At 40.6% G+C, this 27,682-nt stretch overlaps 1 protein-coding gene across 3 annotated transcripts in view; it reads left to right on the top strand.

Moving 5' to 3' along the window:
* The window catches only part of SEMA3A (semaphorin 3A), a 339,746-nt gene that overhangs the window by 154,691 nt on the left and 157,373 nt on the right, over window positions 1-27,682 (top strand). Inside the window, exons 1-2 of one of the 3 annotated variants that reach the window (XM_075081516.1) lie at window positions 8,665-8,737; window positions 9,483-9,680. In XM_075081516.1, the coding sequence (XP_074937617.1) occupies window positions 8,716-8,737; window positions 9,483-9,680 (220 nt within the window). In that variant the 5' untranslated portion in view covers window positions 8,665-8,715. Of the gene's footprint in view, window positions 1-8,664; window positions 8,738-9,207; window positions 9,354-9,482; window positions 9,681-27,682 lie in introns of those variants that run through there. The other 2 variants (XM_075081519.1, XM_075081518.1) reach the window with 2 other exon arrangements.

Below are 27,682 nucleotides of genomic sequence, written 5' to 3'. Positions count from 1 at the left end.
ATCACAATTGGTCATTGTAAAAATGATTATTATGTCACAGAGGATTATGATGTCAGGTGAGGAGTAAGTGCAGCAGCAGATAAATTCTTAAGAAACAACAGTGATTCTGTTTTAAAGCACTGTCTTCAGAAAGAAAGGATGAGAGAAAAGAAATACAGGGAAATACACTGCACAGAAGAACGCTTGTTTCCAAATAAGATATTTCATAAAGTTTTCCATAAGGTGACAGCTGCTTTTTCAAGCACCACATTCTGTTCTCCGTTACATCAGCGTGAATCCAGAGGAATTGCATTTGAACTGTTGTTTCTAGGGATTGACATCAGGGTAACTGAGAATAAAATTTGGCTTTAATACATTTTCTCAGAAATAGGGCCCATTTATTCCCTTCAAAATAGAGAAGGGGGAATTACCACACATCATATGACGTCATGTATCGTTCAACACTTCGGAAGAAAAATTGAGAGCAAGATTTGTTTGAAGTCTGGGGTGCTGGTTTTTTCCTCTTCTTCTCCTTCCAATTTTCGCAATTTATTGTGAAAACCCACTTTGCTGAAGCACAATATAGACCTTTTGGGCACAAGGGAGCTCTCCTAACAGTTGGTTTTGCCATCATAATAAACCCTTTAAGGACACTAATTCTAGGCTTCGGCACACTGTTCCCTGTCGTTAGCAACATGATGCAAGGAGTTTCAAAGCTCTTTAACAGCAGCTAAAAGGGATTGTTTAGAACAAAATTGTTGTTGGTAAACTTAGGTCTAACGGGGGGACACTGCTTCGAACGGGTAACGACTGAGCTTGTGTGCATCAGCGTTTCCAATGTCATGTAAAGTTACCTTCCTGAAGGCACCGTGTTTTCCACAACTTTGTCCCATGACAGGGAGGGGAGAAGGAGAGTGAGGTTTCAGCCGATAAAAGCAAATGACAAGTAGCTTCAGAACCTAAGTACTCACACACCAACCTGCTGTCTTCATTTGTATTCAACAGATGCCTCATTTTTCCCCCTCACTGCCTAGTCTGCGCTGATCAGTATAAACAATAGAATTTTTGTCTTTATGAACATATTCTTGTGCCGTTTCACTTGAAGGTAGAGACAAACATGAAAAAAAATATTAAAAATTAAGAAAAGCAACCTTCATAGACATATATTTATAGTTGGTAAGGTTGCTGTGTAAAGCTTTAAGAAATAACTCTGGAATTTGGCTGAGAAATTAATGAAATCAGTACATGATGCATACAAGCTTTGAACAGAAAGAAAAAAACAACAGAAAAAGAAAACCTGAGGGATTTATCTGTGAGATATTGTGAAATGCCAAAGAAAATGAAGATGGCTAATTATGCTAATTTTATGTTAAACCGTCCATATGCAACGTGTATTGTCTCTATGTATATATATAGAGAGATACATAGTGTGCATGTATGAGTCCAGTCTTTTTTCGTGGCTGTTTTGGTAAAACATAATATATCCTTTAATTAAACTATTTTGCATGTACTGAATACCTGGCTTATTGGTATATGAATTTTTTCCTTCCTAGTCTGATCACAAGTGTTGCTGAGTAGCTAATTCTGGTCCAGAATTAAAAATTTCTATTGTCATGGGAAGTATTTACTGGAAGTACAAGCATCTTTGTCTTTCCTTCTCCTCAGGTACAGGGAACAGGGCAGGCTCTGAGAGAGCAGAGGGATGTTACACAGTGCCAGGAGATCTCCGTTATCGTATGATCTCCAGCAGGGTGTCAGACTGCTGTGGTGCAGTGCTCCTCCCCACAGCTGGCCATATGGTGCCTTTACCGCTTTTACCACCTTTACCACTGCTGTTAGTCCTCAGTCACCAGGTGAGCTGCTCCAGGGAGCTCTGAGCACTGAAACTGCAGCTTCATACCCTGCTTGGAGAGAAAAGAGGGAAGATGGGCTGCAACTGTTCAGACTTAGGTTTGACTGCACTTTCACCAAGTCCAAGTGCTGGTGCAAAAAACTCATTACAGAGTCAGGGATGTATGTTTTATTACCTGATGCTCTCTGTAGTTATGCTTTCTGTATGCACATACAAATGTCAGAATAGCAAAGTATTTGAAATATTTCTAGAATGGCTGAGAAACAGAAAACAAGCTGGGTTTTCAGTCAGTTTCCTAGAGAATTGCTCTGATAGTATATGTGTGTGCACGTGTTCAACCTATGTTTGAATTTCCACAGACAAGATTTATGTGACTGACTGGTCCAGCTCCATCCTAACTTTGTTTTGGATTTCAACACTTCAGGAGACAGAAGGAATCTTTCTTTCCTGTGTCTATATTTACTTGCCTAAAATATCATGAACTCTGATGTCAGAGAAACAAATAGGAAAATAATGTAGTGGAAAGCTTTTCTGAAAAGGTTACAAATTCAATCCAGAGGAGGGATAAAGTTCCCCTTCCCTGCTGAAATCCCTATTCACTGGGCGTTCAAAGAGGGAAAGAGAGAATTAGTTAATGCTTTCTTAGAGCTTGTTTTTCTTTGAATTTTCCCCCTCCTCTTCTAGCACACACTTTTATATATTGTTGTGTTTAAAAGCATTTGCAGAGGTCAAATTATTGAAAGTTCAACAAAGTTTTCCTAAGCTATCACAGTTTACCTACCATTCCCAGTTTCCACAGACTGAGTAGTGATTAAACAGCTCTCAGTTTTGGCATCAGAAGCCTTAGACTGACTCTTTAGCCCTACATTTTGTGTGATATTGTTTGATCTTCCAAAGATGATTTGCACCCACACACTCTGTTCAACAGAATCAGACTTGTAATTTGTCTATGAGAAAAACATCCTCATTAAAAAGTTTTTCAGTCTAGAAAGTCAAATAGGGCAGATGTATGAAGATGACAGCCAGTGGTTACTGCTTTTTTGGTCTTATATCTTTGTCACACTAATGACGCACTCAGCACGAGGAGGGAAAACAAAGAGGGAGAGAAGAAAAAAGGTCCAGAAAAGAACAATGATCATAGCAGATGTTGCATAAGCTTTCAGTTTGTGGTTTGCTGCAATTCACCTGGATTATCTAAAAGCCTGTGATGAATGGGTGGCACACAAGATAGTGTTGTGTCTTTCAAGTCTTTGACAGTTGGCAGTAAAGGTTACTAAGCAAAATTACAGAGGGCCAAAAGGTTGGCCATGATGAATCCCAGATACAATTGAACTGGGGATTTTCTGTACACGGAGTGATAAGGAGGGACTTTTAGGGCTGACAGGAATGACTTGCATACTATGACAAATGAAGAGGTAAGGATGTGACTGTTGGCATAGTACGTGAGAAACGCGGATCAATTTCTCATCATGTTAACGTCTTAGTGTGTGGCCCTGAGTGAATCCCTTAGGATCAGACCTGTGCACATCAGAACATAAGAGGGCATTCAAAGACAAGTAGGAAATCCTGAAAACCATATTTTGATATTTATCTATGTCTTATTTTTCTGAGTCAAAACATTTTCTTGGGTTTTGTGCAGGAAAATATTTTATGGATTGTCATTTGTTCCAGTCTTGAAAAAATATAGTGATGAAAGCCAAAACTGGATTTGAACAGAGCCAAACAGGAATTGAATCTGTGTGTAATACACCTTGCAAGCTGGTTCTTCAGCCAGCAGTGGGGAAAAGGACAGGACTGGTTTACTGTCTATTTTTCAGAAATCCATCAACCATTAAATCTGTTGGGTTAGAGGAGCAAGTCGTTCTGTGGCTAGTCATTTGGGAGGAGATCTTCCGGCTTGATTAGATTTCCTTCAACATGTCAAGCCTGGAATAGGATTTAAGGAGCCAAAAGTTTCACGGTTGCTGTTGCTTTGTTTTCCCCTTTATAATGATTTTTCTTAAATTGGCTTTTCTCTGAAGAACTAGAACATCAAATATTTCTTTGCATTTCCCTCATCTCCTGTAAAAAACCATATGTTCTTTCCTCAGTGAAGGCCCAACAGCCAATAAACATAAGTAATCAGAGGGACAGAAGTCTCTGTACTTGAAAGTTAATAGACTTGGAAGTTTTGTCCAATTTGGATGACTACCCCAGAGCTAATCCATTGGAAACAGAAGCTGCTGACCCATACTAGGAGTCAGCAAAAATAAGTTTTTCGTGAGTCTTATTAATGTCACATGCCTGGCACTGAGCTATTAAGGTGGGTTTCTTACCGTGGGTCTGGATATCACAGTTGCCATACACTTGTGTATGAGATGAACATCAGGCTCATATACATAGAAAAGGTTTGTTTAGTTTTGAAGAGCAATCTGAAAATGCTGCTGTTCAGACAGGCATATAACCTGTCTACAGAACAGGATGCAAAGAATATTTTTGAAGAATTTGATGAGGTGTTTAATAGACCTGAAAGCATTGTGAATAAAACACATCATACTGATACAGATCCCATTATGCTGCCAAAAGTACAAGCATCACATGTAGTACGGTCTCATTAGTCCTGAGAAAAGAAGGAAAAGTTGATTGTGACAAGATGGTAAGAATCAGTGTTATTGAGAGAACGCAGATACTAACTGGTGTGGTTAGCAACCCGATCGCATGCAGTAATAAGAAATGTTACGGATTTATGTAGATTCAGGAGATTTGAATAAGGCTACCAAATGCAACATAGCCCAGGGGGGTGCTGGGGAAAGACATGTCTAGACTTCCAACAGCAACAATATTTCCAGATCTAGATGCAAGCCCGTGATTTTGGCAACTCCAGCTTGATAAAATGTTAAACTCTACACCTTCAAGTCCCTTTTTTGCTGATGCATTTTAAGTAACTTTGCTCTGTGATTGCTTCAGAACTTAAAAAGGGCCACTCCACAGATTTTTAAATCCTCTAAAATCCAGGTGGAAGGAGCTCTTTATAACCTCTAGAGCTAATGCGATAATCATCAACACTGTGAAAATAATAGCTGATATCCAGTTCAGCAGGTCTGGATATCAGAAGCAGTTTTCTTCACCATATAGGCCTTTTATAGGTTCCTCTCTTTTTATTTTTTCTTCCCTAAGAAAAAGAGAGGAACAACTGTGTCAGCGTTAAGCTCTGTGTCAGATAGATTCCAGGTTTAGATTCCTGTCTGGTATTGGCAAAGAACTTGAACCTAGAGGTAGAGCTTCACGACATGTTGCCTTCAGAAGTGAGGCCAACATCCGAAGTTCCTCTCCATTGCTGCTTTTCCCCAATGCCAGTTCACAATTCTTCCTACTCCGTTAGCTGGCGCATGCACTGCATCATGTGTGAAAAACAACCCCTTTCATATGTCCACAAGGATTATTTTTAAACATTCTTTTTCACTATGTTTCTAGTATGTCCCCACAAAAAGTGTGCAGCGTCCCAAATGAGAGAGTGGCAGTCCGTGACATAAAAGCAAAATGCAGTAGATGATGTCTGGATATTCTTAAATGGGATTTTGCTTTTGAAGTCAATATGTTGTGAAACTGCATTCTGGGTCTCTCTCACGTCACACAACAAATGAACGTACAATTTGGCTCTAGACTGAGCCTGCTTTTGGGACAATAATTATTCAGTTATTCTAAAGCACGTTACAAGCATCATTATGTATACAATTGGAGCAATTTCAAGGGGGCCCTTTGCAGAATTGTAAATATTCTCCTTATCAAGCAACTCACCTGCTATGAAAGAAAATAGCAGCGAGTGTATCCAAGTTAAGATTTCATTTCTTACCTCTTAATAGAGTATCTTAATACCTTATATTTCCTACCTTTACATTTCCTACAGAAGTGTGCTCTCTAGGGAGGTTTTTAGCAATCAGGTCCAGACTGAGAGGGTTTTTTTCTCTGATTTTAACCAGAAATTGCACACTCAACCCAAGAAATCTTCCCCTCAAAAATTATGGGATTAGTACTGCATGTCGAAAATGGATTCTGGTAATTGCTGTGTAGTCCTGAGAAGGACCTACTCACATCAACGTAAACAAGTAGTGACCCATCTAAAACACAGGAAATGATTCTGAAAACATAACTACGTTCTTAAAGCACACTAAAGACTTTCACAGAGCATTTAAGCTTTCAAGAGCTTTTAAGTATAAAAGTCACAGCAGCAGCAAGGTTTGAAGTAATCATGAGTCAAGTAATACTATTTCTGGATAATGAGAAGCACCAAATGATGCTAACTTGTAAGTGACTGAAAGAGTAATTCTGCATGGGTGGTCAACAGTGAAAGCCCGGACACATCCAAGTATAACTTTTTGTAGGATCTAACAGTGTGAAATTGCTGTACATACTGAAAGGTGGTATAAAAAACTCAAAAGCATAATGCCATATAGCATAAGACCAGAAATGGTAAACAGAGCCCACAGGTGCCTATCTGGGTTTTGAGACATAAAACACTATATAGAATGTCCTATAAATGCCATTACAGAAAATAAAAACTAAATCTGCAACAAATATGTGAAACGATACAGAAGAACTGTTATGCCTTCTGAACTTGCTGAGCAGTAATGGAATAATTAATTAGGCCAATAACTGTGGTCTTCTTTTCTTCAGGGGAGAAGGGCATTATTTGAAGAACTGAGGAAAGTCTGGATTTTACTTTTTCCCTCTCTCTAAACTCAGCAGCTATATCGTTTTCAAAAGACCAAAGAAAAAAGGTGAATAGATTGTCATTTGAAAGTGAGTTGTTGCCCACCCTAAATTCCCAGACTTGACGTTTCTGGCACTAGCCGTAGGAGCATTGGCCAAATCATTCTTTCCAAGCTGAGCCCAGTTTGGCCTTGGCAGAAGCAACATATGGCAATGGGTGTCTCTGAGATATAAAGCCTCTTCAAACACCACTGAAGTGCTGCCATTGCCCCTCTCCTTATAAGGGGGTGTAGCATATGCTATCCTGACTAGCTGATTAGCACTACTTAGAGCTAAATAGCAGAACAACCCACAGGATCAGTTTTTACCCTTCTCTGTGTCTTTAGACTGCATATCCCACAGAGGAAGGCAACACGTGAGTGGTCTCTCACATGAAGGATGCAAAAAGATAGTAACTCTCATCTCCCCTAAAAGGATGCTGTATTTTATCTCTTAAAATGCAATCTTGGACATGTTAGTAGTCATTGTATCTGATCCATATGTTTTCTGGGCAAAATATATAGTGATTGGGGCCACAATTTCTTTATTTGGTTGCTGTAAAATAGCCTGGAATGTTACACATTCATTCTATACGAGAAAAATAGAATTTTAGCTTTGTACTCTCTTTTCCTTATAAGAAAAAAAAAAGTAGTTGTGCCTTCTTTATGCCACTCGAAGTAAATTGAGTGTAACAACATCATTGTAAAATGATGTGCTTTATAAAGTCCTGAATATGGTGAATCTTTTGTGTTTTGTTTCTAATTGTTTGCTCAACACAAAAGGATAATTCATTAGGCCGATTCTCCAAATAATCTCAAAGTGACATGAATTCCTTTGCAGAGTGAATGTCTGTAGCAAGTAATCCATGGAAAACAGACAGGCGTCTCTTGTCATTTTGGAGCTCTAATCCACTGCCTGGAGCATGAAAACGCACGGGATAACAAGTGTGGGAATGACCAAAATCAACATTATTTTTGGATTTTATTTTCTTAACAATGCTGCTGATCAATAGAATCACTGAATCTGGCAGATACAATGCCACAGGATTAATGAATTAAGCTCAGGAAGCAGAAGAATTTGTTAAACAGGAGAGGGGAAAAGCCCCTTCTTTTCCACTGGTGTGTGAGTATTAAGCAATGAAAGCAGCAATGACAGAATTTTAGCCCTTGCTTTACCGTAGCACTGAGTCTTGTTCTGCATGAGCCTTTACATTTTAATTAGAACCATACTGACACCCGCATTTTCAACTATGAACTTCAGCTTCAAAGTTAAGACTTTTTCCTGGATGCTGGTTTGGTGGCCAGCTCTGAACACAGAAGAGAGATGCTGTGTTCTGCAAGATTCTGCGTGCAGCGTGGCCACTGTCGGTGGGACTAGATGGCTGGCTTTTAGCCCACAGTAAATAATGGTTAAAGGAAGGAAGAGGTCTTATGGAAATGCTGTAGCCTCTGTCACCACAAAGCACTCATAGACTCTTTTTCCTAGAAAAGTATAGAATAAGATAAAGAGAGGTCATCACACCTCTTTGATGATGCCAACGTTTTGTGAAGGTCGATTACCAGCGTCAATATGACATCAGGAACGTAACACAGGGTGCATATCTGTGTAAGACATTACATTCCAAACGCACATTAATTTGATATTCACCACAGCACGGAAAATTTAATAAACCATCACTCAGTGGAAGGGGGTTGTTCGGATGTGTGGGAGGGGACAGCTTAAGTTGGCTTATATGTTTGTATTTACAGCTCCTTAACATTTAGAAGACCTCTGGGGATTTTGTGTGTCCTTTTGTTTAAACAAACAAACACAATTCATTATCTAGTTTCACTGCATAAAAGTATAAGATTGCAATAATCACACAGTCCTAGAAACTGGAAGGTTTGGAACGTTTTTAACTTACAAGAACACTTCAGAGAATACTCCAGTGTAATTTATAAGCCCCTCTAGACCTGTACATGTCTCGAACTGATTGTTGAAGTGGGCTTTACTAGGAATTTCTTCTGCTGAATTGGAGTAGTGCAGGAGGTGGGGAGGGCGGGAGGGTTAGAGCAGCCTTCCCTAACAAGGCTTTAAAAGCTTCAGTGGTAAAGTTATGCAGATGGAAGACTTTGTTACTTGTTTTTAACCGGGAGCAACCCGAAGAGGATTACCTTATGGGCAGGAGATGTTATTTATGTGGGTAGCAGCGATGTGGGTTGTGTCGTGCTGTTGTTTTTAAAGGGGAACGTACATCTTTTAATTAGGACCCTAAGAAGAAATTTAAAAAAAAAAAAAAAAAAGACAAAACCCCCAACAACCTGGACAATGACATAAAATAGGTCGTGAAATTTATAGCCCCGTGCCTTCCCCAAGCTGGGTGGGGGCTTCTCTTCCCTCCTCTAATCTCCGCCGCGATGTCTTTTTTTTTTTATCCTTTTTTTTTTTTCCTGTGCGCTGTGACAGCAGGGGAGGGGGTCGAGCTCCCCTGCGCTCCCATTGTCAGCCGCCCTCGGGAGCGCGGGGAGAGCCGGTGTCCCCCGCGCCTCCGTGTGCGCGGGGAGCGCGGGGCCGCCGCCGCCGCCGCCGCCGCCGCCGCCGCCGCGCCCGCCCCTGCCGCCCGGGGCCCGCCCGCCGCGCCGGGAGCGGGAGCGGGGCGCCGCCACCCCGGCCAGCCCCGGCCCCTGCCCCCGGCCCGGCCCGGCCCCTGCCCCCGGCCCACGCCGCCGCCCGCCGCCGCCGCCCGCACCATGCCGCCCCCCCGCCCGCACGCCACTCGCGCCCGGGGGCTGCCTCCTTTTCCGGCCCGCGGCGTGTGCGTGAGAGGGGCTTGAAGTTGCCCCGGCGGCGGCGGCGGCGAGGCGGGGGGCCGGGGCTGGCGGCGGCGGCGGGGCGCGGCGGGGCGCGGAGCCCACCCCCATCACCTGTTACCTCCGCTCCCCAGGTTGCCTGAAGTTCCCCGGCGGCGCCCGGCAGGACGGGGAGCGCCGCGGCTCCGGCTCGCAGGGACCCGACAGTGGCTGCCGCAGCATGGGCTGGCTCAGGGGGATTGCCTTGCTTTCCTTGGGAGTATTACTAGCAGGACGAGTGAACTGCCAGCATGTGAAGAATAATGTGCCAAGGCTCAAATTATCCTATAAAGGTAAGTCTGTTGTTCTTTCTTATTCTCCGTTTTCCTCAAAACCTCTCCTCCTTGCCCCGTCGCTCTCCGCCCCCCCCTTCCCCCCCAACCCCCCCCCCCCCCCGCCTTCCTCCTTGGTTTTTCCTTATCTTCCAAGGGGGAAATTGGCATTAGGAAAAAAATGTGGAAAAAATACTTAAAAAGCCGCTCCGTGCTACGGTCGGTACCACGCAGTTAAACGCACAGACAAAGAAGAGTTAGTTGTATTTGCAGACAAGGACTCCGGATCGTGCCGATCCGTGGAAGACTATTTTTTTTTTTTTTTCCAGTCCTGCGCTATTTCATCGGACTTTACTCTTTAAAACGATAAGACGTGTTTGGCCACCCAGCTAATCTCTCCCGTGCTGGGCATGTAGTGCAGCCACAATACCAGATCTGCTTCAAACAGCATGGAACAGATGAAGATTTATATTTTCCTTTTTTAGGCACGAAGTGGTTAATTTTCAAGTCATGAATATTCAGTTTGTACAAATCTGACAATCAGATGCCTAACATAAGCAGTAGATGGTGGGTTTGCCAAGAAACTATAAACTGAAAGGAACAGATCAGTCCAGAAAAGGAGGAGAGGACTCTTATGCACTAGAAAATACTGCCTATGGATGTTTAATGCAGTGCAATTTATTTGAACTGAGATTGTTTTCGGTGTAGTCTCATGTATTTCATTAGAGATCACAGGGAAGGTGTAACTGAAGAACGAGAGCTGTGAGATTACCTTTACGTTTGAAACTGTGTAAGGTAATGCCATTCACACTGCAATTGTCAGTAATTAACTTTCCTATAATACTGCCAGTAGTAAAGGAGGACTCTGAAGCCGGCCGGCTCCTTTATCAGCATAGCTCCTCTCTAAGTACGTTTTCAGAAGAATTCGCCAAATCTGGAGAATGTGCAACTGGGAAAAAAGTTTAAAATGTAAGAGCTGTAGAGTAGCATTTCTAAAAGGGAGATCTATACATCTATGTGTACATACGTGTCTCTCTGAAGAGCTGCCGTCTCATAATTCTCAGATTATTGAAGGCTGAGAGCAGGAGCAGCAGCTACTGTTCTGAAAGGAGGGAGGAAAAGTAACACACTGCTTCTGCAGGGGGAAGGAGAGAACATGTGTGTGCATGCCTGGTCATAGATGTCAATCTCAGCTTACAGTACAGTGTCAATACACCCCTTGCCAGTAGAAATAGGTTTTCCAATTTTTTTCATCTTTCTCGTGCTGCACACGAGAGGGGGAAAAGTCCTCTCTGATACAAGGCAGGCGTCATTTTCACACTCCAGATGAAAAAAAAAACCACGAAATTTAAACACCTGCAAAACTTGGAGGCACTGTATGAAATAAATGCTTGTGCAGGGTTTTCTTAAAGAACACATATATGCATATTTGTGTGTGTTTAAACTTGAAAGATACGTATGAAGAGAACAGTTTAAGGGCTTCAGAATCTGCTAATTTGGTTTTCATAAAAAAAGCCATTTGTATTTAAAACAATTTTGATTATTTTGTATAATGGAGTCTGAAGAAAGCTCCTACCACAACTACATGTCATGTCAAAAAACTCATTAAAAACCTCTTAATTGCTTCCAAACTTCTACAATCATACTGAAGCTCAGAACGGTCTATAGAAGCATAAATGCTATAAAAATATCCTGTAAAGGGGTTTAATGGCTAATTAATTATTGTTTATTTTTTTTCACCCTCTTAAAGTTTATTGATGGTTCAAGTCTGCTACCCCTGTTCATACTGACTAAATTCACAGAAACTAGTTTCAAAGGATGGCCAAATTTGACTGACAGTGGTTTTCTTTTTTTCCTTTTTTTTTTTTTTTTTCTTTTTTCACCCGCTGGCACTGTATCCGTATACAGTTTAGGAACATTTTGGTACTCTGCTGATGGGTTGTTTTCCAGACATCACATTTTAATATACAGTCAGTCCTATATGAGCAAAACAGGAAACTGAAAGGAACATTGAAACAGTTTTTATAACTGGTGGATCATTGTAAAATGAAAATGAGTTCAAATACTGAGCAACCCTGTTTCCTATCTAGCAAAGAGAGTAAATGCATAGCTAATGGAAAGCAAGTTACAGTCTGAAGACTTACAGGAATTCACACTCTGGCCTTTGATTCACACATCTGACTTAGAATATGTGTAACACTAAAAATCAGATCAGACTACTCACACGCTTAATGTTAAGTACCAATGTAAGTGCTTGGCCAGGTCGAGAGGAGCGTGTTGCCTGTGCTGCTGCATTGATCATAATTAGTCAGGGAAAATTAAGCCTTATCAGCTGGTACTTTTCCAGACAAAATTTGCTTCCAGCACAGTATGCCATGCACAGATGAATGTTAACACCTTGTGTAGGAACAGCCTTAAGAGCTGCAGGTACTAAAAATACGTCTTTTAGGCACTGACCAAATACCTTACAGGCTAGTCTGTATCTCGCGGGGCATACCTCACCACTATAGGACTGCGTCCCACTACGTGATTCATCTCTATTCAAACTGCTTCCAATAAGGAAAAGAAACTACCCAGTTACCTACCCATTCTGCCTCTCCATGAAGAGCTGTGGTTGAGTAAAATAAACTTATGATATCGAAAAAAAATATGCAGGGTGAAAAGAATGACCCAAGTGACTTCTCTTTTCAGTGACTCTCATTGTGCTTTCTTTCAACATGCATGCTTGTTTTTTGCCTAAACAAATACCTTGGAGCTAATTGTCGGTGCTTTATTTCAAAAGAAAAGCAAGGATGTATTTTAACTTCTCATTTTTCTTGACTAATTAGATGTCAAACATGGTTAAAAGGCTCAGGCGTTTGCTTTAAAAGTTAGCGAAGTAAGTCATGAAGGGTTAAATCCCTGCCAACCTTGATTTCCTATGGTCACTTGTTTTCAAAGGTCCAGTATTAGCTCTGCCATTTCCCAGGTTGCTGGACAGAAGTTTCAGTGAACTCCCATTCTTGCTTCCTCTTAACTTCTTGTCACTCAGTTTTGCAGAAGATTAGAAGCATCCTACAGGGCATGTTACGGATCGGAAGAGGAAGAGAAACTGTATAAATATATATAGTAAGGCCACATCTGCGGTCTGAAAAGGTTCTTTCTGTTTATTGTAAAACAAAGTTCTGGTTATTTCATTTATATCATCTTGATTTTGGTGGCATATTAAAGGAAGGAAATTTAGGAGATCCAGCTAAAATCTGTGGCGACGCTCCTCTTCAATAGCATCAGGGTTTTGTTCCGTACCTTTTAAAGTTTCGAAGCATTTTCATCTTAGTGCATGAATTGGAAAGGTTTTGCACAGATGATATTTATCTCCTTATTTCAGTCAAGGGTAATTAATATGATTAAAGGCCTGATCCAAAGGTCACTGAAGTCAGTAAGTTCTGGATCATAGCCTAAATGTGGTAAAACCTGCTATAAAACTGAAAGCTCAGCTGAACCCTTCAACCTCTGAGCTCCACTTATTGGGTCCTTCAAAGACTTTGTGTCCTTATTGTAAAGTAACAAGAAATGTCATTGTTGATATGTCAAAAGTAAAGGAATCTTTCCTTAAGGAACGTAGGGGGTTTTGTTGTTGTTGTTGTTGCTGGTGGTTTTTTTTTTTAATCTCCTTGGCTTCAGTTTCGGCGTCAGTTGTAAGCCTCTGTGTTGTGTCACTAGGTCACAGACTGCGTTCAGGAAACTTCTACTGAGCACAGAGTTCTCAGGAAGATGATGATCAAGTTGAGTGTGCAAAGTTTAAAACAATAAATATAGTCTTAACTCCAGATGGATTTCTTGTATCATTTATTGTTTCCTATTTTCTTTTGCTGTCCTCTGTACCAGGAGGTAAAGGCACAGAGGTACACCAGCTACAGTAACCTTTAAATATAAACATATAAGCCCAAAGAAAGAAAGAGTTTCCATTAATGATTCATTGATTTACAGATTTTCCCTAAGGCAACCCCAATTTTGTTCTCCACATGAGTAAATCTTGTGAACCCAACTTTCTCAAATCCATCTGTTGCGTCCTACTTGTCTATTGAAAATTACTAAATGCTGTAAGTATGTTTTGTAAGAGTACATGTGTGGTGGTTTTTTGTTATTGTTGCTCAATTGGATGCATATTACTCGAGAATAAGTAACTGGAAAAGCATTGCACACAGATTTAGCTCTATTACTCCCTGGCTCCAACTCAAGCCATATTAAACATAAGTGTTTTGTTTAAAGTTGCAGTGATAGTGAGAACTACTCCATCCTTGATGTGCAGCTGATTTATAGTTTTATAGGGTGGATTTTTATATGGATGAAATGCTGGCCCTAGTGAAAGCAACGGCAGAACTTCTGTCCGTTTCAGTCAGCCCAACGTGCCGTGACAAGGGAGGAATGACACTGCGCTGAATTACCTGTATGTACGCTAGGGTAAATATGATACCTGATTTGTAGTTTGTTGACCCGGTCTGGTTGTAGTTGATGACCTGCCGGCGGGTTTGATTGTGGTTTTTCCTTTCCATCAAACTCTATAACTCACAATTCAATACCTCCACAAATACTGGGAAAGCAGGACAAAGTGGGAGAAGGAAAGGGGGAGAGAAATATTGGCAAGGGAGCCTGTCTTTAGTGAGTTGGGACGGGTATTAGTGTTTGTCTCAGATTTCAAGGTATCTGCTTAAAAATACTTTTGCTTAAATTATGTTGTAAGAGCACTGTCTGAGGGAAAAGCCTCTCTAATGTGCCTGAAAAGGAGAGAAGGGCAGCCCAAACTCAGGAAGAAAACTGTGAAGGAAGGCAAACCGGTGAGGTTTGCGGTCTAGGCACAGGTTTGCAGCACTCTGTGGCTTCCACCATTCCTGATGGCATTTCTGCGTGACTCCGGCACTCTCAGGCCTCACCGTTCAGTCAGTGGAGGAGGCTGGGAGGCAGTGAAGATGTCAGGTGCAGCCACAGCCTCTTCAGCCTTTTTTTGCCCCAAAACGACGAGTGCTTCAGATAAGCTCTGTGATGGTCTTTCTAACGTTGGTTGAGTAGGGTCTTCATGAGACCTGAGAACTGTCAGGGGGACGGCAGGACTACTCTGCCCACCCCTGACGTACCCCATGGGCTGACAGGAGGGAGAAGCTGATGAAGGATGTGCCTAAGCTAAGATCTTGCCTATATAGGGAAATTTTCAGCTAGCTAATTAGGGCCTGAGACAGGCAGTGTAATTGGAACAAGGAGGGTGAAAACCTAGCCCAACGTTTTAATTTTGTGTTTCCAACTCTCCCATTTAATTCCAGTGGAAAAAAGTGGTTTCTGAATTACAGAGCCTCCCTTTTCTGAGAAGCTGGAGTTCTCTATAATTATTTGTGCTGTACAGTTTGCAAATGACTGCATTATTCATGGAAGGTGCCGTATTGACAGCAATGGAAACTCTACTCTTTTGCTGTGGAGAAGGTGTGCAGCACTTACCCCTGCTGTTTGCTACAGCATCTTTAAAACTCTGACCTAGTGAGGAATCTAAACATCTGTAGTTTCACTGAGCTCAAAGGGTCTACTGATACATGAAGTCTGCCTTAAAATCTGCTTCTGTGTTTGAAGCTTTTTGATCAGGACTGAAGTACCTATCTGTTTGCTTAGGGTTTATTCAGGTGTGTAGTTATTCCATAAGGTTTAGAAAAACAATATTTCGAATAAGAAACCCAGTCTTTGCAGGCTGCTACAATGTAAATGGGTTATTTATGATAATGTCTCCTGCGTGTGCATCTGTATATACAGAAAGCATTTACATGAAGTTCCACCTGAGAAGAAACCAGTAAGTGATTTGTATTTTTAACTCTTTCTTTTTGCTTGGAAGTGTTTTTCAGTTTTTATTTAATGCATTGCTGCACTCTGATCCTTTTAATATGGTTGGGGCTTGCCTAATCACTGATTCTGCCTACGGCCTTTGATGCCCACAGGTCCTATTAGAGAGATATCTTTTTTATTTACTTCCTCTGGCCCACAGGCTTTTTCTCTCATGTGCATACCCGGCACATTGCAGTGGAGGCACAAGCAATACAAAGTTGCTCCAATATTTTGAACATTTTCTACATCAGCTGGAGCATGACTTGACCTTTCAATCTGAAGCAAAATCACACCCTCACCTGAGGCAGTACCTAAGTGACCGAGAAGAAAACAAATCCTTCTAAGTGGTGTCAATGGTTGTGACATTTTCCAGTTGTTTGAAAGCTAAAAAAGGTAAAATTGTCTTCAGGCTCCCATGTGCTTATTTTTAAGCAAATGTTTGGGGTGGACCCTGGCAGCTCTATGTCAGAATTTTAAACGGAAGTTCTGTAGCTGGCGCCGGTGCTCTTGTTAATTAAGGTTACATGTGAAAGTCACTGCTGGTGTTGTGCTGGTGGGCCATTCAGCGAATTCCTTCCCTTGCAGGATTAAAGCTCCCTTCAGGAATGTCTGCAAGTTCACGATCCTCCCACATATAGCCTTCATATAGGTTAGCTGCTCTCTTCCAGGAACAGCTGTGGATAGTGAGAATAACTGTGGGGATAGTATATTTACTTGACTTTTCCTATTTTTTTCCAAGTGGGATAGTGCCCCAATGTATAAGAGAGAAAAGGATGGCCACAGCTGTTGACAGCATCAGAAATCTTAAGAGTCTGTAGCCTTTCTCCTGCACCACAGGAGGTTCTGTGGTGTCTTTCTCTTTCTTTTTGACTGACGTAGCCATGTTAGGCTTTTTTCACTGTCAATGGAAGGAGAGGTACCTCCAGAGAGCTAATCTTGGGTTAGGCAGGCTGAATAAGACTTTAAGGGTGCTCATCACTTTTCAGTGACTGTGAAAGGAATTAAGCTCCTTGTTCATTCATTCAGTTTCTTTCTTTCTGAAGGTATTTTAAAAAGGTACCAATTAAATGCTATGGAAGAACCTAGGCTGTATTCTGATCTCAAAGCACCCTCATTTAAGGAACTGTCTCTGCCTAAATGAGTATTTAATGTTGTGTAAAAATCCACCGATTAAAGTTATGTATCTGTGATCTTGAGGTCCCCTGTGACTATCTAAATTCTCAGCAAACTTTCAGTCACAGCAAGAAATACACAATACCACTAAATTCTTCATATTCTTAAAACAGTTATCTAACTTGCATCTCACATTTCCTGTTTCCCCTCCTTAATAAGCTCATCCCAAATCCAGTGACACATGCTGGAAGTGGCTGTCTGGGGCTGCAGAGCTTTACTAATAGCTTAATCATTCGGAGCTTTCAGTTAGCTGTCCCCTGACCAGCTCGGATTCTGAATGTTTCTGAATGTTTTGCACTTCAAAAGAAAAAAATATTCAAGACTCAATTTCATATAGCATGGTTTGCAAATAAAAATACTTATGCATATGTGCAACTCAGAGGACAGTCGCCTTGACCCTGGTTCTCCCCTTTTTCAGCTGAACTATCTCAACAGTGAGAGCAGGATGAAACCTAATTTAGGCTTATTTCTAAAAATTCTAAATGCACTTACAGTTTGGGGGGATTCTTTTCTCACTTTGGGGATTACAGATGCCCCTTGAGCTGGACACATCTACAGCAATCCCTGAAACCTGTGAGCACTAGTCTACTTTGTGTCACATCTAGTTTACATCCTTCGTTGTTTGATAGCCAAATGCAGTAAAGTCAGAAGTTTTTGCCATTCTTCTAATGTTTTAAAGTTATTTGACATTTGTTGGGCTGCCTGCTTATCTCTCCAGCTGGATGTTGCAGAAACTTTAGAAGTGAGCAGTCAAATAAAATTCTCATCTCTTATAAATATTTTCGTGCAAAGTTGGATCTTGCGGGGAACAATCTGAGGAATGAAGTAGTTATTTGCTTTCATCTAACTTGTGGAAGGAGGAAAAAGAAAGCTCTCCTTTGCTCTCCACTCTAATGAAGCAAAGCTCATGTTGGTTCTGACGGCCCCTCTTGGCTCCTTTTGAAATTCCAGCCTTGTGTGAGAAAAGGACACAAAAAAGCTCTGTGAGACAATTTAAAGGATTTAGAGCTGCTTTTCAAGGGGGAGGGGTTGGTGGCCTTTTCCAGAGGCAACAGATGATAAATACAGTTCACAAGCATCCAAAAGACCTGCAGAGAGCACAGGGTACGGCTTTCCTCACCAGCTGACACTAGAATGGCAATAGCTATCCTTTGCTAGACATGGATCCCATGCCTGGCCAAGGCACAGAGTGAGGTCTCTTAGGATGAAGTGGAGATTTCAGGGTGTTAACATTACTTTTACTTCCTTCATGGATTTCCCAGTGCAGCTTTACTGCTTTTGCATGAATGTAGAATCTGAAGTGGTTCTGACCCCTGATGAAACTCTTTTTCTCAAAACATGGCAAGGGTTGTATCAGTGACAATGAGTTTTGCTCTGTAATATCTGTAGGCCAACTTGGTCTCATCTCCGTCATGCTAGGTCCTGTACAAGGTCTCCATTCTGCTAGACGCTTGTGGTAAATGCCAGTCGCCATTGAGTGATAGGAGGGACAGCAGAAATGATACCTGGGGATCTGGGAAAGAAAACTTTATCTTCCAGATTGCTTTTTTTCTCATATTTCCTCTACTACAGCAGATGAATGGCTGTACCAAAACTTCTTGCTGTGATGGCCTTGCAGACAACAATATAAATGCATTCCTGAGCTACCTGCAAATTGCATACTTAGGAAATCGCTTTATTTCTAAATTGCTGCTCTTCCAAGATGTGTCAGAGTCCATCTACCAAGACCAAGTGTATATTCAGATGTATAGGAGGGTGTGATAATGTTTTCAAACAGCTCCAGCCAGCACTTCTCTGAAATGCCCTGAACATCGGCGAAGCAATATTTGCAAGATGTTGGCTGTGTGGTTATCAGTATAGCAAACTTCTGTCCATATTGCTGTTCTAAATATGTATCCTCAGTTATTTGTACTCTAGCCATAAAACCTAGCCTTCAACAAATAGGCAAGCAAGATTTTATCTCAAATGAAAAGATTTAGGAATTTGTTAAATTTGAAAGAAAATTCCACATAGCACTTTTTAAAGGAGTGTTATGAAATAAAGTAGTGGTAGTAATAATAAAAATATTATTAATAATAATAATGTATGTTTAAAATGTTCTTTTTCTCCTCAGCCTGGGTTACTGAGATCAAGATTAACATAGATTTCTAATTGTACTTTTTCAGATTTTTTTTTTCCATCTGTGATGGAATTGTAATCTACTGGGTATTCTACTTCCTTTTCTGGCATCCGTTTACAATTTTGTGTCTTTCATCGTTCTTTTAACCCCCACTAGAACTCACACTCTTTACTGGATGACAGTCACGCAAGTTAGGAAAGTTTAGTTACCCTCACTCACAGGCGGAGGCTGGAGGTTAACAGAAACCCAGCACTACAGCTGATGGTACACAGAAAGGCTGTACTGTAATGGGAATCAAAGAAAGTACCATAAATGTGAAATTCTGCTAATTCTTTGGCTCTTCTGTTTCAGCTTCTTCACCTGTAAAGTGGTATTAAGCTATCTCATGAGGAATTGCTCGAGGTCAGAGACTTGCCATGCTTATTCAGAGCTGTATCCTACTCTGAGAGTAATCCCATTCAAAGTTCAGTCAGAAGTTATTTTTGATCAACATACAAAGGTCTTACAGGTACTTTAAAGTGATTATAGTAATTTTATTCACAGCTGTGTATGCCTGTGACATGAAGCACATGGCTATTATCCAGAAAGCATATCTAATTTAATTCTAATTTAATTCTAAGGGTTCTATACAATGTTTTTTGGAGTATCCACCTCTATTTCACACTAAATACACTGTGAAGGTGACTACACAGGACTCCGGAGAAGAGGCTTTTTGTTTAGTCTTTGCAATACTTGTCTATCAAAGGTATGCGAATGCTTGCACGATCCTGGCCTGTTCCTCTGAGTTTAAGCTAGGCTTCTCTTTTTAATTCTAATCGTAGCTGAAAATCATATTTTAAAATTAAGAGGGAGTTAAAAAATGTAATTTTTTTCTTGCACTTACCAGACAAAACTAAAGACCTCACTTTGGGCAGTTCGTCCCCTTTCCACCCAGGCTGAACATACCTTATGAGGCCCTGGTGTTTAATAGTCCTGTGCCCCTACAAGTGTACATGCTTTCCTTCCCAACAGATTTTGGATGCAAAACTTCTATTCCTTCCTGCGCTCAGCACTTTTTCTGACTTTTCACACCCGAAATGCTTCTCCAAGATGAGGGCAGCCTTTCTCAGCCACCTGGGGAAATATTCAGTAACCAGTTCAGTTAGTTATAATTGCCTGTCATTTGTGACTCGCTCGCTGGAAAACCGTTGCTTGACGGCCCTAGTTCAAACCTAATAATGACGATTAACTGCTATAATAAATTCAGAAGTGGAATTCTGCGTCTCTGTAAGATTCATATCATCATTCCTAAAATAAGGAAGAAAGCACCTGTTCCCCTCATCAGCATGACCTATGTGACACTAAAATTGGTTGTTCATATATTGCACCTACCTTAAATGCAGCATTTAAATATTACCTTCAGCGAATTAACTCAAGGAATTTTTTTTCATTGCTTTTTTAGTTCCTCTTGCCACGTACATGATGTAATGGTTGTTTTGAATAACATTCTTTTTCCATAATAAAGTACTGGTTTTCATGCTCTTAGTTAAGAAATACAGAGCAAATACAAGATTTTGTATGATTTTGGTGTACCTTTGAACTTTAGGCACAAGTCTGTAGTTTGACTTTTTAAACTACGGTGTTCTACTTGACCACGTGCTACATAGTTTTCTGACAGTTCTGCTGGTGCTAGAAGAGCTAAGTCCAGTTCTTGAGGCTGGCAAACAGACCAACAGAGACCAACATAAAAGGTTCTGTTTACTGGAGTACAGAAACTTTTTATCTTGTCTTCAAACAGAGCAGTATTAAGTCTCGTGTATTATTATTCTATATTGGAAGTTTTAAGCTATCATCAATTATTCTGATGTAAATCAAGTGCAACTTAATTAAATGACTGTGACTGCAGTGCTGCATGTTTAGACCACTGATACCGCTAATTGACATTGCACCAAAGGGACTGAGGACAAGACCAGGCAATGCAACTTCTAGTTTTTGAGCACAATTTCCATAGCTGAGACCATAAAGAGTCTTTATAAGGACATTTCTCATAACTGCCACTCTCTTAAAAACTTTTTTTATCAGCATGTAAGAGTATGACAAACGCTGAATATTGTTTCACTGTAGGTTCACCCCCAAACTATGCATAGGAACTATTTTACCTCATGCCAGACATATGGAAGTGATCAGTGTATGTAAATTACATGAGGAGAGGTGAAATACAACTTTTTAGACTAGGAAATGTGTACTTTTTTCTGCTTATAAGACACTGAAACCGCACCAGAAAAGGAGACTTTTGGTCTTAGGATAAGTTTTCCTTTAAAATAACAACTGGCGAGTGGGTAGAATAGCAATGATTTTTTGATAATCACCATGAAAGCAAAATATTGTCCTGAGCTGAACCACTCAGTCGGGTCTTCCAGACACCGGGCTTTAAGAGACAGTTGTTCGCATGAACCTGCTCTATGCAGAGGTGAACTGTTCTGGGACCCACTTGGGAGTACGTACTGTGGGCAAGTGCTCAGCAGTATAAGTCAAGTTTCTTCAAACATGGGGTTTAACAGGCAGGGCCAGCTTAAGTGCTGTTCTTTTTTCTCCCCTAATGTCACGGTGTGCCCACAGTGCAATTGGTGTACCTTTGAACTTCAGGCACAAGTTTGTAGTTTGACTTGTTAAACTATGGTGTTCTACTTGACCACGTGCTACATAGTTTTCTGACAGTTTTAAACCTGACAGATTTAAACCTACTCTGAAAATCAGGGGGTTTGAGGGGCTGAGCTATTTTGCTGGGTTCTGCATGACCAAGGGAGGAAAAAGCAAGAGCCTAAGTCAGCTCTGCCTTTCAAGTAGTTTGTAAAAACACTGTCCCGCAGCTGGTCTCTAAGAAATCAATACTTATTTTGTGACCAAAATGCATTCAGTGTGCTCCCAAAAGTTTCCATTCCAAGAAAGTTGGATTTTATTTTTTTTTCATATTCAGTATTGCAGAATAAGACACTAATCTTGAGTCTGGCAGGGCTTTATTCTAAGCTATTGTTATATCTTTCATTCTGAATTGAAACATGGACAGATCACTGGGTTTCATAAATGTGTGGAGAAGCTGTCAAAGCTCCTATTTGCATGTGAATGGTCAGCTGAGGTACTAAGGGAGATATGTAAATAATTCTCTAGCTAGCTTCTGGCAAAGATCATTGCATTTCAAAGTACTGTGAAAAGCAGCACCATAAAACTTTAACCTATTCACAGGTATGGAAACTCCCACACCTTAAATAGATCTGCTGTAATAATGACCACTTGGGGAAAAGCGAATCTTAAAAAGCAATATCAGGTCTTCCACTACTATACATTTTCTGCTTCTTTTCATATTTCAAAAAAGATAAGCTAAAAAAAGCCACCCTCCCTCCAGAAAAGAAAAAAAAAAAAAAAGGAAGAAAACACAGCACAAGATCTGAGCCGTAAGCAGATGTAGACCTTTTCATTGAAAGTCTGTCAGACAAGTGTGATAGGAGTGGAAGAAATGTAAGGGGATTTGAGATTTATTCTGAATTGTGTCTGTATCTGACCCTGGAGGCACCCAAAATAATCTTTACTTTAATCTTCCTTACAAACTGCTCAGCATTTCACTATTCTGCTCCGCTGTTGCACTCCAGTACATGCTGAACTAGGTAAAACGGGTAAATGTTTTAGTTTAAACTTAAATGCATCCTTTAAAAGATACAGCTCTTCATGCATCCGAAAAGGCAAAAAAGTGAAAGTAAACAGTAGAAAAATGTGGAACACAGAGTGAAATAAAAATCGTAATGGGCTCTGAGCCAGACGATTTTCTACATGTTTTATTGTACCTTGTGTCTGCATAGATAGAATTGGCATGTGTATATATGGAGAGAGAAAGATTTACTAAGCCATTTATGGCTGAAACAGCTCCAAAAACTGTGATTAGGAGGCACAAGGGCTAGAAAATGTTTCCAAAGTAAAGTTCACCTCCAAAGGTGATGTGAATTATGTACCTACCCCTTAATCGTGAGATAAGACAGGATTGTTGCTGTAGTTTACCAATACGATTTCCCCTGATATTGTTTTGTAGTTTCCATCTACTTACCTCAGAATCCCATGATGTATTTAATTCAAGCTCCATAATTCAGTAAATAGATTGTGTCACCCTTGTGATAATTTACAGCACACATTTTGTTTCTCAAAAAGCTTACGCACACTAATTTGATCTGGTTACATCGTGTTGAAAAGAACTCACAGAGTCAAAGTTAAATGCAATTTCATTCACTGAATGTATAAAGGTCAGTTATTCAAAGGCTCTGGGATTTGTTCAATCAAACTAATATTCCTGTAATGAAATGTGATTTGTCTCGGTATTTACCAGGAGATTAAAAATGAAAAAAAGAGCGGATGTTACAAACTCCTGCTCACATGAGTAGTCCTATTGATTTCAATGTACGTGGCACTTGTGGGGTGAAATGCTCTTTTGGGAGGTTATACAGGTTTGTCTTCACTTATGAAATAATAAAGCAACAACACCAGGCAATTGTAAAGATCACTTGAAATTTTTGAGCTCTGCCCAGTTAATGGGAAGAAATGAGGCAAAACCTGTTCAAAATATTTTTCTGTTCCCAAACGAAAGTTTTCATTCAGTAACAATCCCTCTTGATCCTGCTCATCCCGTGGCTCCACTGTGCTCCACCACAAGAAGAGCATTCATTGCCTTGCTGTGGTTCATTGCGTCCTCACGTCCAGTAGGATAGAATGTCAACTGGAGTCACTACAGAACACCCTCACTCAGTCTGGGGGGTCTTTGAGTCTTTTTAAGGGTGTGTATCAATTTGAGATTTGATCAGATATTTTTGAATGCCAAAACAAGTTTAAACTAAGTTTTTGAGCAAAGGAATGTCATATTTTACCCAAGCTCTCTGCCATTCCCTGTTAACAGGTCTTTCCATTAAAAACTTCTGTGCTGAAGTCCATCTGTGTGAGTGTAACGTAGAGCACACATTAGACGCAAATCAGCCTTGAAGCAGTTCCACTGATTCGAGCACAGTAACTTTAGATAAGTAACACTGCAATGTTGGAATAGAGTTTCCATAACGCAGTTGTTCTGTTTCAATAACCATTCCCATATCTATCAAAAAAGGGCACAGCACTGTGGAAATTTTTATCCCTTACTGGAGTATTACTTACCGTAGCTATGGCTCCAGGCACTTTGAGTTAAAGTTGCTACTGCCTGCTTCTCACATGAGCTCATTGGAGAGGGCCCAGGAGCTCTCCCCACAGCAGGAGACTCCAGAACTTCTTTCCTGCCACTCCAAATAGCTGCTCACGCTAGCAGGAGAGCAAGGAATCCCTGCTCCTTTTCAAACATCAGTCTGACAAAGTGGGACAGCAAGCACGGGGCCATGTGCTCCCTCGCCCCAGACATCTTGTCAATGGGCTCTCAGTGCTCTTTGCAAAACAGCAAGAGAAATCTCAAATTGCAGCCACTCAGATGTAGCCACTTGTGCAGACACTTCTATTATCCTGAAATTTATTGTCGCCTATGTCACACGTTAAGAAAATAGAGAAAGTTTCCAACGCAGTAGAGGGTGGTGGGGCAATAAAATTTTTCACATTTTATGATAAGTATACATTTAAAGAAGGAAGCAAAAAGAATGTTTTCTATTAAAAGTAGGAGCGGAAACCATTTATGGCATTAAATCCAATAGGAAACACATTTGCACTACTTCTGATCTCTGGTGCTGTTGGCTGTGAAGGCCCTCACTAGTCTGTAAGGGGCATCTATTTAATTAATTGGAGCTGTTAGTCAAACTACGTTAGCAATCAGAGAACAACCCACAAAGTAACTCATTAGTAAACAGGTCTATGATGTCTTGGAACAGAGGCATCGTAACACTTCTCTAGTGCTGGCTGAAGGTGATGTTAAAAGGCAGATATTGCAATATATATTAATATATATACAAAAGATCCATATATCAAGAAGGCCATTTACTGTAAGAGAGTCTCTGAGCCTGTTCAAGTGATAAGTAAAGGACACACAGACATCAGACATCTATATAAAGTTGCTAGCCAGTGGCAGGGTAAGCGGGGCATAAATGCAACGTGTCTAACTCCTTCCTCTGCTGTGTCCTACTGAGACCAGGAGCTCTCTCCCACATTGCTGTTCCTCCAGAGGGGTTTTTGTGTCTGGCTAAGCTCAGCCTGTGCCTCTGTGAAGCTAAGCTGAGGGAAGAAACTTCCCAAACTCTCTGAATTCTGAAAGTATCCTTAGGTGCATGCATGCATTTACCTACATAATGTATACAAATATGAAGCTATTTACACACCCATACTTGGACCAGATCCATAAACAGCGCAACATTATGCCACACCCTGCTGTGAGTTATTTTTAGCTGTTCCTCAATGTAAATGTCTAATTCAAAATTAAGTCTTAAAATAATGAATGGCGTGTTTTGTGTTTCAGTGGGTATAACCGTTTGGGTTGCATAGTAGATGATTTAAGCATGAAAGGTCTTGCATTCCTAAATCTGCTACAGAATGTGGGTGGGAGGTGGATCTTTTCTCTTTTTCTCATACCAGGAAACAAAGAATGAATGAATATTTGTCATGATGTTTCATCAAGAGTGTTAACATTAATTGAAGATACACATGTACATTGTGGGGAGAATGACAGCTTGCTTGCAGTAAAAATTTCTGAAAACTGGGACATTGGCTTTTCGTATTGGTACAGAATGTTAGCAGTGTTGATACTGAAACCACCCAATGTGAGCCTTCTGCAGTAGTCTATTCATTAGGCCAGATATGGAGGAGATCAAATGCTATTTAAAAAAACCTCAACAACAAAAAAACCAACCCAACAAAAACCAAAGCAAAAAACCCACCCAAAAAACCTAGCACAATTCTCTTCAGCTCTGACATAAGGGCTATCAGGAATTATGTATTATCTTTTTTGCTTGCTCTTTCCTTAATCATCCATGGCTGGTCACCAGCAGTCACTACAATGGGCTGGCTTTTGGTCTGGCTGGATATTGCAGTTCTTATGCTCCCATCTCCAAGATGAGCCTGGAGATTTCTCCGTCAGTGTCAGGATTCATGCTCAGACCTGACCCCGGGGACAAGATTATCCCCATGTATACCTGCTAAGGAATAGTTATAATAAAGAAATAAGAAATAAAGAAGAAGGAAAAATAAGAAGAAATAAAGGGTTGGGTTTTTTAGCAGTGTCCCTGTGTCTTAAATTGGAAATGGAATGGTGTTTTATCGTTATGTGCATTTAAAAAAAAAGTACAAAACAAAACAACCCCAACAAACACAAAAACTCCAAATAGAGCTATTTCTAATAAAAACATTACTCATACTAGTATCATAGCCCTGACTTTACATTTATTGGCATGAATGCAAACTTATAAATCTGTGTGGATGTTTGCCATATGCAAATCCATCCATCCATAAATCAGCGTACAGACTGGAGACTGCACAGCTGAAGTGACTGTAATGGTAAATGAAACCTTTCACCACCAGGTCAAATGCAGTTCAGCATATGTGGTAAATGAAAAAGCACTATCATGCAGGAATTGATCTGTGGCGTGTGTGAAACGAGTGACTGACCAGTTCACACTGTTCGCCACCGCGGTCGGCACCCCAGGTTTGAGCTGGCAAATAAGAGACGGAGCTGATCTGTGATGGCAAAGCACTGAAGCAACCTGGCTGATGACCATTCTCTCCAAGCGAATTTGCCTTGTGGGACTCCCTGGTAGTGTATTACAAGGATTAGGCAGGCGTTTTCCATCAAAATGGATTGTCAATGAAAAAGGAAGTTTCCATTTAATCAAAATTTTCCACCAGTTCTATCCAAATGAAAACATTACTTTGGATTGTTGTGCTGATCTGAGGCACATAGTATTGTATTCATCTGACATTAACCTCTGTGTGTTCAGGGTAACGGAGAGGTTTATAAGAGCTTTGTGTGATTTTGCTGCTTTCTTCTCCATTCTTTCCTGCACGGGACCATAACTCCCATTGTTTGAGAGTACCTCAGAAACCAGCATAAGGCTTATATGATAGCAGGACAGCATCAAACACATAGCCCAGTCTCCAACCCTGGCCAACAGGTCTGAACCAGGAATGAGGCATGTTTATCCTTTGTCTAAGATGCAGTTCAGTGTCATAGGATGCCACATAAGACAGGGCACACTTAGAAGCATTTCCAGGCTTCTCAATTTGGGCATATGACTTGGCCGTGTCTGGGCTGTGGAATACATGCACTGTTTTTCCCCATTAAAGCCTAAGAAAGCTGGACACCCAGACCAGAACAGACATAGATAAAATGATCAAAAGCAAAAGTTATACATTCATGGATTTCTTTTTTTTCGAAGTTGTCACTCTGTGAAAAGTTCAGCACTTTGACTGTTTGTCTTAATTTGAAAACAGATGTTGGAATATTGTAATTTCCCTTGAGACAAAAAAACAGTCCTTACATTTCTTAACTTTACTTACTTCTATTATGAAACTGTGTCGTCCCAGAAAAGCTGCTTCATAAAGCTTCTAGGTGAGTTGTGAAGCTCCAAAACGCCTTGACACATATATCTGTTAATGTCCAAACACAGTCCTCAACATTTATTGCAGCAAAAACAGCATTAAAAATTTATGTGTGATTCTTTTATAGAATTTAATACATTATTGAAAAAATAGTATTGTTATTGGTTATAGTTTGCTTAACAGAACTTTTGCTCTACTTTTGAGGAATAAAGCTTTTAAGACATCGATAAGTTGAGATATGTGTTTGCCTTCATGTTTCAAAGATGTTAGTAATGTCAGGAAGATTGGTCTTGCAGCTAAAACTCTGAATTGATAGATGATCTTCAATTCCAGGTTCTTACATAAACTTTCTATGTGACGTCAGGTGATAGCT

Source organism: Phalacrocorax aristotelis, chromosome 1, assembly GCF_949628215.1.
Source record: "Phalacrocorax aristotelis chromosome 1, bGulAri2.1, whole genome shotgun sequence".
Taxonomy (NCBI): Eukaryota; Metazoa; Chordata; class Aves; order Suliformes; family Phalacrocoracidae; genus Phalacrocorax; species Phalacrocorax aristotelis.
This window is presented reverse-complemented; position numbering and strand designations above follow the sequence as displayed.